This window comes from Actinia tenebrosa, unplaced genomic scaffold (assembly GCF_029948245.1).
Source record: "Actinia tenebrosa isolate PJP-AT-01 unplaced genomic scaffold, QUT_ActTen_1.0 PGA_scaffold7__59_contigs__length_16204524, whole genome shotgun sequence".
Lineage (NCBI taxonomy): Eukaryota > Metazoa > Cnidaria > Anthozoa > Actiniaria > Actiniidae > Actinia > Actinia tenebrosa.
In genome coordinates this window covers 13,124,510-13,141,020 of record NW_028292584.1, presented here as the reverse complement: position 1 = coordinate 13,141,020, position 16,511 = coordinate 13,124,510, and the positions used below count along the sequence as shown (strand labels likewise).

General features: G+C 38.1%; 2 protein-coding genes across 2 annotated transcripts in view; both read right to left on the bottom strand.

The window, feature by feature from the left end:
• Positions 1-936: 936 nt before the first annotated feature.
• The window catches only part of LOC116292003 (hemicentin-2-like), a 33,084-nt gene continuing 17,509 nt past the window's right edge, over positions 937-16,511 (bottom strand). The window contains exons 13-15 of the mRNA XM_089039821.1: positions 2,644-2,668; positions 2,533-2,563; positions 937-1,775 (exon numbers count right to left, since the gene is read on the bottom strand). Of these exons, the coding sequence (XP_088895947.1) occupies positions 1,338-1,775; positions 2,533-2,563; positions 2,644-2,668 (494 nt within the window). The 3' untranslated portion in view covers positions 937-1,337. The remainder of the gene's footprint in view (positions 1,776-2,532; positions 2,564-2,643; positions 2,669-16,511) is intronic.
• Positions 4,687-16,214, bottom strand: LOC148905690 (hemicentin-2-like). The gene is made up of 8 exons (XM_089039834.1): positions 15,954-16,214; positions 12,215-12,631; positions 9,737-10,018; positions 7,860-8,117; positions 7,274-7,540; positions 6,194-6,454; positions 5,214-5,474; positions 4,687-4,878 (listed from the first exon to the last, which is right to left on the bottom strand). The coding sequence occupies exons 1-8, from the start codon at positions 16,015-16,017 to the stop codon at positions 4,808-4,810; spliced, it is 1,881 nt and encodes a 626-aa protein (XP_088895960.1). The 5' UTR covers positions 16,018-16,214; the 3' UTR covers positions 4,687-4,807.

The window sequence follows — 16,511 nt, the reverse complement described above, 5'->3', positions numbered from 1 at the left end:
TAGTCTCACGAGATTCAAGAACAAATGAATTATAATGAGTTTGAGAAGTCAGTTCAAAAACTCGTGCTTCGTGTAACATCAGGGCATCCAAACATCTTGAAACAATAAAAGCATTTGTTTCATGGTATTTGGATGCCCTGATCAAACACTCGAACTCGTTTTTGATCTATTGCATAAACTCGAGGCGTAGCCGAGCGTTTGTATGTCGGATACAACACGGACACGAATACTGTAGATTGCTTAAAAAAATTTAGGTTAGTTACTTTGTGTTTCACTAAGAAAAATTTAAGATAAAAGTGAATCTGGCAAAGAAAATCCAAGTTTATGCAAATAAACATGATTCTGCATCAGAATTATAAACCTCTTCACGGTCATGATTTCTGTTGTGCTTTCCTCATGAATTATTAATGAATTCGTTGAATATCGTTGCAACACGCCACTTATATTGTATATATTACGTTTTAGCTATCTGGAGGTCACGCTATACTAATTTTCAATTCACTTCATGGGTATATGTAACTTGGGACTTCTTAGCCTAAAGATATTGCGCAGAACGATTAAACAAATCACGCATCAGTTCACTACATTATCTACACTAAATTTGGAATACAGAACAGGATATAAACAAAGCTGGTTATATATGAGGCATACCAATCAATTGCCCGTTCATTTTTCTGATTATAAAAACTCTCGTCTAGTTTACGGGTCTTCAATAATCTTCAAGTGAACGTCCGTCTAGAAGAACAGTTTAATAGTCAGTCATGGCTGCTGCCTAATCACTGGCCGAAGACGAATATCGGAGCCTGGTTCTCAAATTAATTAGCTTTGCATCTGCATATGATATATATGTATGATTTACAAGATTATTACAAGACTGCCTTTAAGTTTGATCAATGTGTCTAACAGAACCGAAGAAAAGAGCAAAATGTGAACAGATTATGTTGCAAGTGTATCTTTAATAATCGAGAATTAAAGGTAACGGATACCAGTAATATGTGATACAGATGTCCTGCATAACATTTACCCTGTTAGTAGCATTTTTAAAAGCACAAGGCAATTCCTTATCAATACTGTTCTCGTTTGGTCCTTATTCACTCTTGATTGATAATATTTAATACTTGATTATAACAAGACTAGTCTAGTATGATCAATGTATCTAAAAGAACCAAAAAATGTGAAAAATGTGATAAAAATTGCAAGTGTATCTTTTATGATAGAGGAGTGAGTGTGCTATCAGTAATGGTACAGATGTCCCGCATATCATTTACTCTATTAGTAGCATTTAAAAGCATAAGGCATTGACTCATCAATACTGTTCTCTTTTGGTCCATATTCACTCAACATTTGCTCAAGTCATCCAGAGACTGGTACTGTGGAGAAACACCCTTGTGTTGAAGGGCCTGGTACTCTCCTGTACGTGTTGGGCTTCCTGTGGATGGCACTACTGCACTCTTATGAGGCAGACGTGTTGAAGGACTCAGTGAATCGTAGTTACCAGTACGAGGTTGGATGGTCTGATAGGTGACAGGTGGTGGATTTGAAACAGCCTTTGTCTGTCCATGTTGATCTGCACTTTCATACTGAGGCATGGGGATTTTCGTCCGTACACCAGAATGTGGTTGGGAAGGCTGTGTTCTTGTTGTCACCGCTTCATGTTCAGGGATGCCTGCATTACTCGTCGATAATCCTCGCCTTCCTATTGGTTCATATTCTGGCACATTTGGTGTTTCTATATCTGTGGCATTAAAACTTGTTTCTTGAAGTGAGATGTCGTTCTTTGTTCGAAAGGATGAATAATAGTAATGAATGAATAGACAGAGAAGAAACAAATATATACTTAATCTCAATAAAATAAGTCACCAAAAACCTAGAAAGCTGAGATAACTGAGGATCATATGGAAGTAAAGCTTTTTTGATATAAACTGCAGCTTGAGGATCCTCAGGGAAGGTGAGGCTGTAACTTGTAAAAGATGTGCAAGTCCATCAACAGTATCAAGCGGTTGAAACATGTAAAATGTGTCTACCCATAATCCTTGTCGGCCGCAGCTTTATAGTTTTTCAGGTGAATAATTTTATTTAAATAAATATATAGCGCACGAAGAAATGAAATGCAACAAAGATTGAATGAATGGATGGACGAACGGATGAATGGATGGATGGATGGATAGAGGAAGCGAGGGAGGGATGGATGGATGGATGGATGGATGGAGGTAGGGAGTGAGGGAGGTAGGGATAGATGGATGGATGGAAGGGAAGGAGGAGAGGAGGGAGGGATGGATGGAAGGATGGAGGGATGGATGGAGGGAGGGAGGTAGGCATGGATGGATGGATGGAAGGATGGATGGATGGATGGATGGATGGATGGATGGATGGATGGATGGATGGATGGATGGATGGATGGATGGATAGATGGATGATGGATGAAAGAATGAATGAATAAACATGGATAGCTGAATCAAAATTCCATGCGCAATATCAATAACACGTAGATAATATTAGATAATGTGGTATGATTTACACATATAACATTACCATTTGTCCTATCTTGTCACTTGTGTTCGATCTGCAAAAGGCGATATTAACATTTAATTGTTTTTATTAATCTGAACTTTTATCATCTAAATGTCTCAGATTGGTACGTACGTTTCCCCAGAATTTCCTTTTGAATCTAAAATCAGGAAAAATATCGTTAAAATGTTAATCTGTACCCTTATGTTCTTTGTCTTTGCACCCAAAATAACGTATCATACCTTTTCTACGTAACCACAGGAATCCCACTATAAGTATGATGATAAGGACAATCGACAAACCAAACAGGGCTCCAAGAACTGTAACTAGTGTCTTGTTGTCCCCTTTACATGGAATCGGCGTATTTTGTTGGTCTGCGGAATACGGAATTATTTATGTTATCACAATACAATACAGATATGGTCCCACAGATGTTTACCACTGTTTTGATTGCTACACGCTATCGAGACCGGCAACTGTCGCGAAAGCGAAATAAGGCATTAGGCTACCGCAAACATGTCAAATAAATCGTAGGTACATCACGATTACCTTGATAAGCAAGTAGCAATGAAATCAGTGATAATACAAAAGCAAAAAAGCCCCTTGCCTTCCCCGAGTCGAATCCAAGCTACTAAACCATCTTACCACTTGATTTCTGAATGCTGTTGTGGTCTGTCTGTAAGCCATTGATTTCTTCTCCTTGTCTTTTGATATAATCTCTCAAAGGCAGCAGTGGATCAGGTACTTGACCAATGACTTCGAGCTCAAACCGCACTATGATACTTCCCTTGCTATTGTAATGAAAGTCGTAAACATAAAAAGAATACCGCTTTGCTCAAGTTAAACCATAATATATTGAAATCACTCGTGTGGGTAAGGATATCGTGTGGATTTTCTGTTAACTGCAAAGTTATCCTGTGCTCAAATTCAGTAAGGAGAGAGGATCTATAGCACAGACCCTGGTGAGCTGCTCTACTGCTGTATTTTGCGGCGGTCCTTAATTAGCGATTATAAGTGCAGTTACTGAAATTATAGGCACTATATATTTGAATACTTACATGAAATCCTTAATGTTTATGGCAGCCAAATATTGTACACCTGAGTATGCAGCTTCTAACTAGAAATCAATAACATAAACTAATGAAAATAATGACCGTGCAGTGAACGAACGAACTACGAAGGAAGGAAGGAAGGAAGGAAGGAAGGAAGGAAGGAAGGAAGGAAGGAACGAGATAACGAAAGAACGAACGAAATGAACGAACGAACGAACGAACGAACGAACGAACGAACGAACGAACGACCAAAAATGACTATTTTCTACTTACTATTTTGATGCATTTCTGTTTAAGATCATTGTAGTCTGCTGATTTTGTATCTTTAAGGTCATCCTGCCATTCTTGGTTGGTTACTCTAAACTGTCCGGTAAACGTTTCCTTAAAAACTAAAGTAGAAACGAAAAACAGTCAAATATGGTATGATGGGTTATAGCAAATTCATCTGATCAGGACTGGATCAGCTCAAGCGAGTGATATTTATAACTCTCATTATCATTACTTACGTATTGGCTGTCTGTAAAAATACAATGTCCTCTCTCGTACACCAACACTATTTTCAGCTTTACATACAATGCTAGCACTATCCACTGCTTTCTGGATGATAACCACCACCAAATACTGTTTTCTAGTTAATCCTGCATCATGGCTGGTGATGGTAGTCAATATATTCGGTGCAGAAGGATTGCAAGACATGGATGTGTTACTGGGATATGCGTTGATACTAAGGTTGAACAATACCAGTGGATTGGACTGACTGTAGGTCTTGTTACTTGATCCAATCACTTCCAGAGGATCTATGTCTGTTAAGAGTGAAACAAAATAAAACGTGAAACAATTATAATGACTCTTCCTGGTTACTAGTAAACGCTCACTGCAGCATACAAGTATTTCAGTTATTATACATCACTACCAGTTCAGGTTTTATCTTAGCTGTGTAGGCATGCAGACATGCTGATCAATTGTAAAACCCTTAAAGTGGAAAATAAGAAAACAATAAAAGATACTTTTGGACTTATTGGTGATCATTTACGGATGCCTACTCACATTGTACGACGATTTCGATCGGAACTGAAAGGAGCAAGCCAAGAGGATTTTTCGCTTCACATTGGTATGTTCCGTTTTGTTTTCGCTTGATGCTGTTGAATACTAGTATGCCATTTTGCCCATCAGCTGATGTCACCTCATTATGCTTCCATGTGTAAGTCGGTGGTGGATTGCTGTCACTTTGGCAATAAAGGGAAAAACTAGTCCCCTCTTTTAGAATCATTTGCCTTCTCGATGATAGAACATTGATGTTGGAAGGTGGATCTGCACACTGTAAATTATCACATTAATTAATACTTTATAATATAAAACAAATAAAGTCTCTAAATTTATAAAAGGTAATTTTCGAGCCGGAAAGATGGAAAATTATTAATAGCAGCGAAAAAAAGAAGATAATACATATAATATACCGGGATAGACTGCAATGCAATGCAATGGAAAAATGAACCCAAAGTTATTAAAATTGGCTTGGTATATTTTTTCGCAATAAAAACATTTCTTTTATCATTATCATAGCAAATCGTAATGTCTTTTATCTAGAGCCAGTACCGATCATCACAACGAGAAAGCTATTTTCTGGAGAATAGCATATGACTTCAAACTTACATTGCACATCTAAACATATGTTGACATTCTTGGCGTGTCCAATACCATTATCTGCTGTACACGTGTAGCACGATGAATCGTTCCTTTTTACTCGTGTTATATTGAATATTCTTCCAACACCAATGACAGTGCCATGCTTCGTCCAGGTGATATTAGGTACTGGGTATCCACTGGCATTGTAAACAAGACTAACGTCCTTGCCTTCTTTAACTGCTAATTCTTGTATGTACGGATTTGTTATTTCTGGTGCTAATGTCCGTACTAGAAAGAAAAAAAAAACCTTTGATGCGCAATGTACTTAGCTTTTCCAGCCATTTTAGTATTAGTCGATTTTTATATTGAACTCAAGTTGTCATGAATGGATAACTATAGAGGTTGTCATAAGATCGGAAATAGGGAAACTATAATTCATATATAATTATTGTAAAGGCGCTATAGCAAGTCAATAAATTGTTATTATTTATGATGATGATGATGATGATGATGATGATGATGATGATGATGATGATGATAATGATGATGATGATGTTGAAAGAAAATGTTTTTAAGATGTCGTGTAAAAAACAAGGGGAAAAACAGAGCAAAAAATTGGCGGCGATAACATGAATAGTTTCATGTTATTGTCTTTCTTTCATTGTTAAAGCTGCTCAATAATGTAACGTGTAATCAAGCAATATCAAGAAAAATATATCATCTAGCCTTACATTCATTCTATATTTGCTCCCTCGGGACACCCCATAATGTCCACGTGCAGCCCAAGATGGCCACCTTTTCGTCGAATAATTCTATTCGAGAACCAGGAGAAAAAACCCTTAAATTAAGCAAATCCAGTAAATGATTCAAACCCGGGACCGTTCACTAGAGCACTACCGCACTACTACCGCACTACTACCGCACTACTACTGCCACTTACAGCTCTATTCCCATACAATAAACACTCCATAAAATGTTTTTATGTTACTCCATAAAATGTTACTTACCTTTTACTGTAACACTTTTGCTCTTATTTGGTCCAACACCAACTGTATTGTACGGCTCACAAGTGAAAGTATAGTTTCCATTCTCAGCAAGTTTAACAACAAAGACACCGTTTGCATTATTACCATTGAACACGTTATTACGATACAAGGAGTAGACTGGGGCGGGTTTAGCGTCTGAGGTGCAGCTGATGTTTATCGACTCTCCTTTACAGAAGTCCTTCTTGTCAGGTGTAATCTTGATACCTGTATTCTCAGGTTTATCTGAGAAAAAAAAATTTTTTCGATTTGTCCGATGCTCAATACACCCTATACTAAAGCTTAGAAGACGGCGTGCATTGGAAGGATATCGTATGTAAACGAACACACACAAGCACAGGAATTAAAAACAAACAAAAAAAACAAACAAACAAACAAAAACCAAAACGAAACGAAACGAAACGAAACGAAAAAAAAAACCCAGAAAAGCGCGCTCGGCAGTACACACTCTAATCTCTAATAGCATTTCTACCAATCAAAGCGCACGTTTGATCTAAGTTATTTTATAATATTTTATTATATTTTATCGCGGAGGTCGCTTAGATCGCTTATTCACTGTGATGATCAACACTCTAACAATATTTTATTTTAAAAAATTATTATTATTTATTTATTGTTTATTTTATTTCATTTTATAAAATGTGATCAAGTGATATCGATTTCCATTCCAATGAAAAATAACCTAATTTAGCATACAAGCATACAAGCTTCATCGCAATGCTTTGACTGTTTACTTAGAATTTAGGAATTGATTTTTGGGGAGGGAGGAAAATCCGGAGAACCCGGAGAAAAACCCTTGAGGCACAGGAGAGAACAAACAAACAACTCTAATCACATAAGACGAGAGCGGCGGGACTCGAACCCGGGTTGCATCGATGACAGGCGAGCGCTTTCACCACTACGCTAACAGTACTTCCCAGAGTCTCTGACATTTCGTCGGGCACTTAGGATGAAAGGGCGAGTAAGATCTAAGTTATTTTATAATATGTGATCAAGTGACATTGATCTCCATCCCAATGAAAAATGGAATGTCTGTTTACTTACAATAAACAGTTATCTTCATGTGTTGTACTGCCTCCTTGCATTCGCCTCCATTGTTTAGAATAAACTTGTAGGATCCAGCATCTGTGCGATGTATTGGATTAAATGTAAGATCATTCCCATTCCACACGCGTCCACTTTTGACCCATCTTCTAGTAATTGGAGGACTTCCAGATCCATTGCACCTCACTATTACCACATCCCCTTCAACGACTGGTTGGCTTGCATTTAGAGAACCATTAATATGACAACCTGTGACTTTTGGTGGCTCTGAAATTAGGAGAAAATGTTACTTGGTTAAAAAGACCGAGCAACAACTGGAAGCCAAAGCGAGGTATTCTATATACAAAGAACTTTATGTGGTTATGTACATCTATACGTAATATACCATGGTACTGGGGCATATGACCCCAATGATGGTTGGTTATATGAAAAAATGAAAAAAACAAAACAAAAACAAACAAACCTACAATACATGAAATCGTTTGATTAAAAAAATGTCGGCCTCATGTTGAATGACACCCGTTAAATATCGTTACAGTATGGCGGGATAAGAAGTATGCATACCAACCCGTATCATTTCACTTACCCAGTACATATACTTCAGAAAAGGCATATTGACTACTTCCTATTTCATTCGAAGCAACACAACAAAACTTATTCCATCTCAATAATCTTGCTGTTGTACTAAACTGTCCATTGCTGCTTGATCCAAAGTAAGTATTTCCATTGTACAGTGAGTAGTTCTTGACTGATGGATATGCATCAGCCGTGCAATTGAGAGTAATGTCTGTATTCTCACATACATCCAACTTGGTTGGGGAAAGCAAAGTATCCTTAGGTTTATCTGAAACATTATTATTAACATTATGTGAGTAAAATAAGTAATGAGTTGGTGCGTCATTGGGTAGGAGAAAGCAAGTGCACTAGGCACTAGAATTTCAAAGTTTTCTCGTTTCATTTCTTCATTTTATTCCACCAAATTCAATTACCTATAGACCCCTTGCAGCTCAATTTGGAGGACATAACAGTACGTTTCCAATTCTCATGATTCTTTTGTTCCCCCCCCCCCCCCCCCCCAAATATAGCTGCTCTGACGTCATATGCAAGGGGTCTATAACAGCTTATGCTTTACACCTTTTGCTGTTCATTAACAGAAAATGTACATTCATTTGTGCCAATAGTTGTATCAATAACGTGTAATGTACTTTCATCAACACCACAAGTAACATCATTAGCGCGGATCAACTTTCAATAACGATATTTGAATATGCGTGTACATTCATAGGCATCAATGGACAATCAATAGCGCGTTTGTACATTCATATGCGCGGATTGTATTTTCTTGTGCGCGAAATTCAACTTCAATAACACCAAATGACAAACAATTGCATTTATGGACAATCATTTACCCAAAAGTGAAAATTCATTAGTGCTATTAGCATAATCATTGACAATCTATAATGCGTTTGGACAATCATGAGGGTCAACGTTATATTCTATAGCGTGGTTCAACAAACATTTGCATGATTCGAATGAATGTTTTATTTCTCTTATTGTTCATTCGAATCATGCAAATGTTTGTCGAACCGCGCTATAGAATATAACGTTGACCCTCATGATTGTCCAAGCGCGTTATAGATTGTCAATGATTATGCTAATAGCACTAATGAATTTTCATTTTTGGGTAAATGATTGTCCATAAATGCAATTGTTTGTCATTTGGTGTTATTGAAGTTGAATTTCGCGCACAAGAAAATAAATTCCGCGCATATGAATGTACGAACGCGCTATTGATTGTCCATTGATGCCTCCTATGAATGTACACGCATATTCAATGATCGTTATCGAACGTTGATCCGCGCTAATGATGCTACTTGTGGTGTTGATGAAAGTACATTACACGTTATTGATACAACTATTGGCACAAATGAATGTACATTTTCTGTTAATGAACGGCAAAAGGTGTAACAGCTCTGGCAAAATAAATGAATGCCATTTACCGTAACAGGCATCGAGCTTGAAAGCATTAGTCAGTGGTTGGCTCATGCATTACACTAGCTTGAAAATGTTTATCCGATAGACAAGGAATTTAGGATTACAGAACGCGCTATTTTCAGGTTGCTGCTCGGGATGCGTGCATGGATCACTTGCATATCATTGCGTGCGAGCGCAGTACTTACAGTACTTTAAAACAAACAATATATATTCCATGTTTTTTAATAGTAATTAGAAAACAATAGACAACTATGTAAAGATACGTTGTAGTGTTAAAGGAACCAAACAATAATATTTCAAAGTTATTTCGACCATTGCTCTTTAAATATTTCGGTGGAAAAATCCCCAACCTTGATGGGAAAAGAACACACAACACGTAGTCCTGCATTAATTAGAAAACAGTTTAGATGTAGTTTATACTAAATGGCATAACAAGAACTATGTTGCTTATATCAAATCCCTACTTACATTTAACGAATAAAGTCAATGACTTCCTGTCCGGATTACCAACCCCGTTGTCAGCAATGCAGGTATAGTTTCCCTTGTCATGTATTGCTACTTGTTGGAAAACAAGCGCGTTGTTTGAACTTGATACTGTACTGCTTCCATTGTAATATTCTCCATTCTTCATCCATCTGATGTTTGGTATGGGTTTACAAGTAGCATTACACAACAAGGTGATGGTTTGGTTCTCGATAGCACTTCCACTATCACAGCCTTGACAGAAGAGTGCGATGATTTTGGGAGGGACTGGAATTAAGTCGAATAATATAGTTGAGTAATAACCGTACTACAATCATTGTGCCGCTTTAAAATCATAAAGTATACAGATCTTATTTTATGGAAATATGTAAAGCTTCTGAAAGGTCCACTGTACCACGCAGTCTTGGTGGGCACACAGTAACAAATCGCATTTTATTTAGCCCAATTAAGCCAATACGTGGACTGTTAAGTTCTGGCACAATCATTTATCGAGGAACTGTGTAGTTCTAGTCTCCGACGCAGCCGCTAATATTGTCGTCACATAACGCTCATGAGCGTCGCGTGACTAGATTAATAGATATACGTTTAATCAATTCTGAAGGGAGATCTGTAATACTAGGGGACTGGGCTCCACGAGCAATGTCATCATTGAGTTCGAAGTCACAGGGTGGGGCTGCCATCGGCTTCCATCGCTTCCAGGGGGCTCAAATCCAAGGTAATCTACTTTGTTATTATCGGATGCTGAGTATGGACACAGAGGGAAGGATCAAAGCCAGTGTTACCCTCTGAGATCGTCCAGAGATAAAGGTACAAGCAAACCATGGGTGGGAGACAAACAAACAAATAAAATTCGAGAGAAAATCCCCAAAGAGAATTAGCTCGTTGGGCAGACATCACTGCACAAAAGACAACCATGAGAATTGTGTCACTATGAAATCCAAGCCTCCTGGAAGGAAGGGATGACAGCCTGACCCAGATAAACCGGGGGGAGATGAGAGATTTTCCTCCTGTTTCAAGCCGACACCCATCCTAGCAGAAGCACCGAAAGTAGGCCAAAAAAGGCCAAACATTAACACACGAGCTATAAAAGCCAACTATACAAAATTCAAAGCAAAGAAACTCTTTATTCAGTACACAATGATTTTAAGGCAAGGGTTACGGAATTGGCTTTCCCTTGTTCCTCTAATAATCTAATAATTCCGGTAATAATCTTTTTTTTTAAATCTTTCCTCTAAAGTTGGGACAGGCTAGTAGCCAACATTAGAAAACCCGAGTTAATTGTGTAAATTATAACAAAGTACCGGGCTCAGGGGACCGGAAATTAGCACCCCGTTTCAACTTGTTATATGTTCACCCGCACTACAAATATGTAGAATGCAATGAAAGAACAAGTAGATTCGTTAACAAAAGCGGAATAATTGCTATAATAAAATGTTATGCAAATAATACCAACTGCACCAAGTTCGCATAAATAACTGGCTCAAAAATTTGAATTTAAAACAGTTATGATTGAAAACGTGAACAATGACAATAACCTGTTTAAACAATCGACTTGAAAAGACTATTGAATAAACTTTGAGCGATAGACCTAAACTTGGCTCAAACAGTCAAATTTTGACAAAGACATGAAAAACTTCGAGCGGTAGACCTCAACCCGGCTCAAACAGTCGATTCTTACAAGTAGTTCCAAAAACTTCGAGCGGTAGACTTCAATCTGGCTCAAACAGTCAATTTTTACCGGGACTCGTAAACGTGAGCGGTAGACCTCAACCTGGCTCAAACAGTCGACTCTTACAAGTAGTTCCAAAAACGTCGCGCGGTAGACCTCAACCTGGCTCGATCAGTTGACATAAAACAGGACCAAAACATATAAGGTGAATAAATGAAAATACTCAAGATATATATACATATATATGCCTCGAATGGTGGAACCGGAGCGTTGTCAACGGGTGGAACAGCAGGAAGAACAAGGAGAGGCGCTGGACCAGGAGCTGGGTCAGGAGCATCAACAGGGGCAGAACATTAACAGAAGCAGGCCCAGGAACACTTACAGGAATAGGGAAAGAAACAGGAGCAGCAACAGGGTATTGAACGGGTGCAGCTTCGGCCATGACGCATTGCGGAGGGTTGAATCAATCAAAAAGTCGAACTATCTCAAAGGCGTCGTAGATGAGTGTGACAGAAAAGGAAGTGTTCACGCTAATATATACAGAGCAAGGCATGATGGGATATCTATTGTTGTGTAAATACTCGCTATTATTTTAGGTACTTAGAATAGTAGGACGTAGGAGACTAGGTAGTCCAAGATAAGGTGAAATAGATTGGTAATTCAAATTTCAAAGTAAAATAATAATAAAAAAATTAAACTGGAGCTATAGTGAAAAACACAACTGAAGAGTATAAAGAGTATAGAGTGGCGTGATTACTCTCTTTTAATAAAACTTTTTTACAAAATGTACTTACCCTTAACTTGTAGTTCAATTCTATTTTCCCTGGTAGATGGTCTCAGGTTTGAAATAGTAACAGTAATCCTGTATTCATATGTTACATCAGGGTCGAGGGGATCGAACTTGGTTCCATCTTTGTTAGGATCTTGAAGAAGTATGTTTTTGATCAAGAAAATAGCAAACCCTCTGGGTGAAACACCACTTGCATTTAGAGCATACAGAGTGTCATTAATGTTGGTATAACTACTGGAATAATAACTTGCCATTTCCACCTTTGAATCAACCTGACCATCTTTGTATCTGTGGATGACCAGACTGACAAACTGATCACCTGCATCCAGGTCAAACTCCCACTGCAGTTTCACATCTGTACTGTTGTGGCCAATAATAACAACAAGTGGATTCCGACTTACTTCAATAAACTGAAAACAATCTGGGAAAAAAAGAGTGTAACTTTTGATCACGTTGGGACATTAACAAATGGAGAGTATTACATGGCCTCGTAGCATGGCCTCGCGAAGATACGGATCTTATCTTCGAGTTTTAAGGTGATAAGGTCATAAGTTCAAGGGTGCGAGCGAGTACAGTAGTAGTAGTAGTAGTAGTAGTAGTAGTAGTAGTAGTAGTAGTAGTAGTAGTAGTAGTAGTAGTAGTAGTAGTAGTAGTAGTAGTAGTAGTAGTAGTAGTAGTAGTAGTAGTAGTAGTAGTAGTAGTAGTAGTAGTAGTAGTAGTAGTAGTAGTTTAAATGTAAAGCGCTTTTGAGCTATAAGTAAAAAGCACTTTATGAATAAATACTATTATTATTAATATTATTATTAACTGTGAGAAGACATCATGCAATATATTCACATCTGAAGATTTCACGCACTATTTTAGTAATAGAGAAAACAGATATTTTACCAACTGAGTACATATTACAGTTTGATCATGAATGGGGGACGATGTTTGTGTTTATGCTTATGTATGTGGGTGGGTTGGGAGTGGGGGAGGGATGGATGGGTGGATGCATGGGTTGATGCATGAGTGGATGGGTAAATATGGGTGAGGGGGGTGGATGGGTGGATGCATGCGTGGATGGATGGATGGATGGATGGATGGATGGATGGGTGGATGCATGGGTTGATGCATGAGTGGATGGGTAAATATGGGTGAGGGGGGTGGATGGGTGGATGCATGCGTGGATGGATGGATGGATGGATGGATGAATGGATGGATGGATGGATGGATGGATGGATGGATGGATGGATGGATGGATGGGTGGGTGGGTGGGTGGGTGGATGGATGGATGGATGGATGGATGGGTGAGATATCGTCAGTGTGTCAGGGCATGGCGAAAGATTAATTAATGTTTTGGAAGTTGGATATAATGCGAGTGAGTAGGGAGTCAAGTAAAAACTAATTTTAGGCCCGTTGCAAAAGGCAATTTTTCTTGCAACTTGCAACTTGTATTGGATTATCTGTAGTGGCATATTCAATTGAAATTAACCAGCAATTCAAATAAAAATGTTGTTTATCTTTATTGATAACAAAACTAGCCCTCTGGGGTGTCCCTCCGGAGAAGGAGCAGGGTTGGGGGGATTTGCCCTTCTAAGTGGGAGGGGAGGGGGGATAGGTGGGCCTTGTCTTGATGTCGTATAAGAAATACTTATTTTAAAATCAGTTTTAGTTAAATTGGGCTCCCTGTGTCTAAAATATCACGTTTTGTCGTTATGCAAAAAGTCACGCATCACTGCCTGTCACTTAGCCTCCTACGCAGACGACCTTCGCGACATGTGCTAAAGCGAACGACCGGCGGAACCGTTACGTTATATTATTAAAACTAGTCGTTGCAAATTGCAAGTAAAATACTGTGAGTAGTTACGGGACAATGGTGATCTGATACTGAGATGGAAATACAATATTAAAACATTTTTTATTGAAGTGTATTTATCAACGTTTGAAGGAGATGCGGAAATATATGTGTAAAAGCAATAGCAAGGGGACAACAAAAGCGTCATGTGAAGACATTGTAGCTTAAAACGATAATAATAACAACTACGCACAATAACTAAAGTATAAGTATAATCAATGGGCGATTGGTTTGATATAGTAGTTGCCTCAATGAGCGATTAGCTTGGTTTGTTTGCATCATGGTGCAAAGACCAGCGATCTCTATCAGGTAGAAAAGTCAATGACAACGTCTCGTTATCTGGGATGATTTGTCTTTTAAGTGCACTCAAGTATATGGCATCTCCCTCGGCAAGGATCTGATCTACGGTGGCGGTGTTCCAGCATTCGATTGGCAAACTCTGAGCGTATAAACAGCGCTGAAAAACTCATAATAGAACACTGTCTTTCTCGTGAAACCCCACTGAAGTTTATGTGACCTTGATGAATGCTTCCAGTTTTGTGTCCAGGTTTACTCGGAGGAACGACAATAGGGGCTCTGGGGCGAATCATTGTGAGGCAGGCAGTAACAGAATCTCGAGATTTTTCATAGCATCCACAAAGGCACACAGGGATCCCAATCGTCAAGATTAGTGTCGTCGCTGCTCGCCTACTGGCTCGCAGCAACAATTTAAGGTACCCGAGTACCTCTAGCGACCATTGTGCATTCAACTCTTAATAGCACAAAACCTTTTAATCGTAACCTCAACAAAGTATACATTTACTGAAATCTGAATAAATGTAGAAACTATTCCTTTTTTCCTTTTCGTAAAATAAATTTATCCTTTTAAGTTAGAGCGAATTATTCAAATTTTACCTTGGCATCTTCGCGGAGTTCGATGACAGTCGGTAATGATTGGAAACCAATGCTTATTACCTTTTCGAGATCAAAAGACATCACTTGTCAAAAGACGTAACGCCAGGGACAAATCGTTGACAAGTGATGTCCACAATATATCGAAAACTATTAAAGCTAAAAAGTCGTTTTTGGTTTATTCCTCGCTATTAAAAAACGCTATTGGAAAGTTAGTTTTGGAAAATGATAGCTTATCGTGTATTCTCTCGCAAAATATAAAAACCTAAAAATCAATATATCATAGCAATTTTGGGGTACCCTGATACCTTAAGAAAAAAACAATACTGATAACAATGACTTATAATATGCTAATAAAACTATATAACTCCACAAAATCTAAAACGGGAAAAACTAAAAATATAGCCTATTTATTGTTATGAAAAGAATCAAATAAATAGGTCGGTAGTCTTGTACGTGGTGCACAGACCGTATAAGTTTAATTAAGATAAGTAATCAGGTCTTAAACCATGGATAAGCTTGTATGTCAATACTAGGAACTTGAATTCACTACACTTCTTGATTGGCAAGCAATGCAAGTCTTTGAGGACAGGGGTATCGTGATCACAATAGCCGACTTTGCAGATAAGTCTGGCAGCTATATTCTGTACTCGCTGAAGTTTGTCGATGAGATATTGTGATAATCCATAGAGCAGACTATTACACTGATCAAGTGCTTCGATATTAAAATTAAACTCTTCAGGGATTTGATATATATTGTGTTTTCCTAATTATTGAGTATGTTAAATATCGTATACAACACGCCACTCATATTGTATATATTACTTAGCTATGTGGAGGTCACGCTATACTAGGTTTCAATTCACTTCATTGATATATGTAGCTTATGACTTTTTAGCTTAAAGATACTGCGCAGAACGATTAAACACACATCAGTTCACTACATCATGTATATTAAATTTGGAATGCAGAGCAATGATATTTATCTTTCAGTGTCAAAGCCTTCAACACTTACCAGACGGCAGTAGGAAGTAAGCAAGAATTAGAACAGGATATAAACAAAGCTGGTTATGAGGCATATCAATCAATGGCCTGTTGTAAACATTCAGTTATTCTGATCATAAAAGCTCTCGTCTAGTTTACGGGTATTCAATAATCTTCGAGTGAACGTCCGTCTAGAAGAACAGTTTAATAATCAGTTATGGCTGCTGCCATTATCACTGGCCGGAAGAGACGAATATTGGAGCCTGGTAACCAAATTAGCTTTGCATCTGATATTATGATTTTAATTGTATCATCACTCTATAACTCTTGCACCAACAAGGGCTGTAGCACTCCTTGAGACCTTTACTGCAAACCATGGTCTACCAAAATCAATACGAACATTCAAGTTGAGCTTCGCCGTTTCTCCTTCCACAAAATTCACTGTATCATCCGAATGTAGCCAAGTGAATGATCCAGCATCTAGAAACAGCTTATTATAGTGAGCTTATTGTATTACGTGTTGTTTGTTTTTGTTTAGTCATAACGTGCTCCCCCCAAAAAACGTATTTCCTTACCTGAGGAACGGAAA

What these genes read in the sequence shown, in the direction of transcription:
- LOC148905690 (XM_089039834.1), bottom strand. Translation starts at nt 16,017, where the DNA reads ATGCCTCATAACCAGCTTTGTTTATATCCTGTTCTAATTCTTGCTTAC. An exon ending in AATTGAACTACAAGTTAAGG is followed by an intron (nt 10,019 to 12,214) that starts GTAAGTACATTT and finishes ACTTAATTCCAG; the next exon opens with TCCCTCCCAAAATCATCGCA. An exon ending in CAAAAGTGTTACAGTAAAAG is followed by an intron (nt 5,475 to 6,193) that starts GTAAGTAACATT and finishes TTTTCTTTCTAG; the next exon opens with TACGGACATTAGCACCAGAA.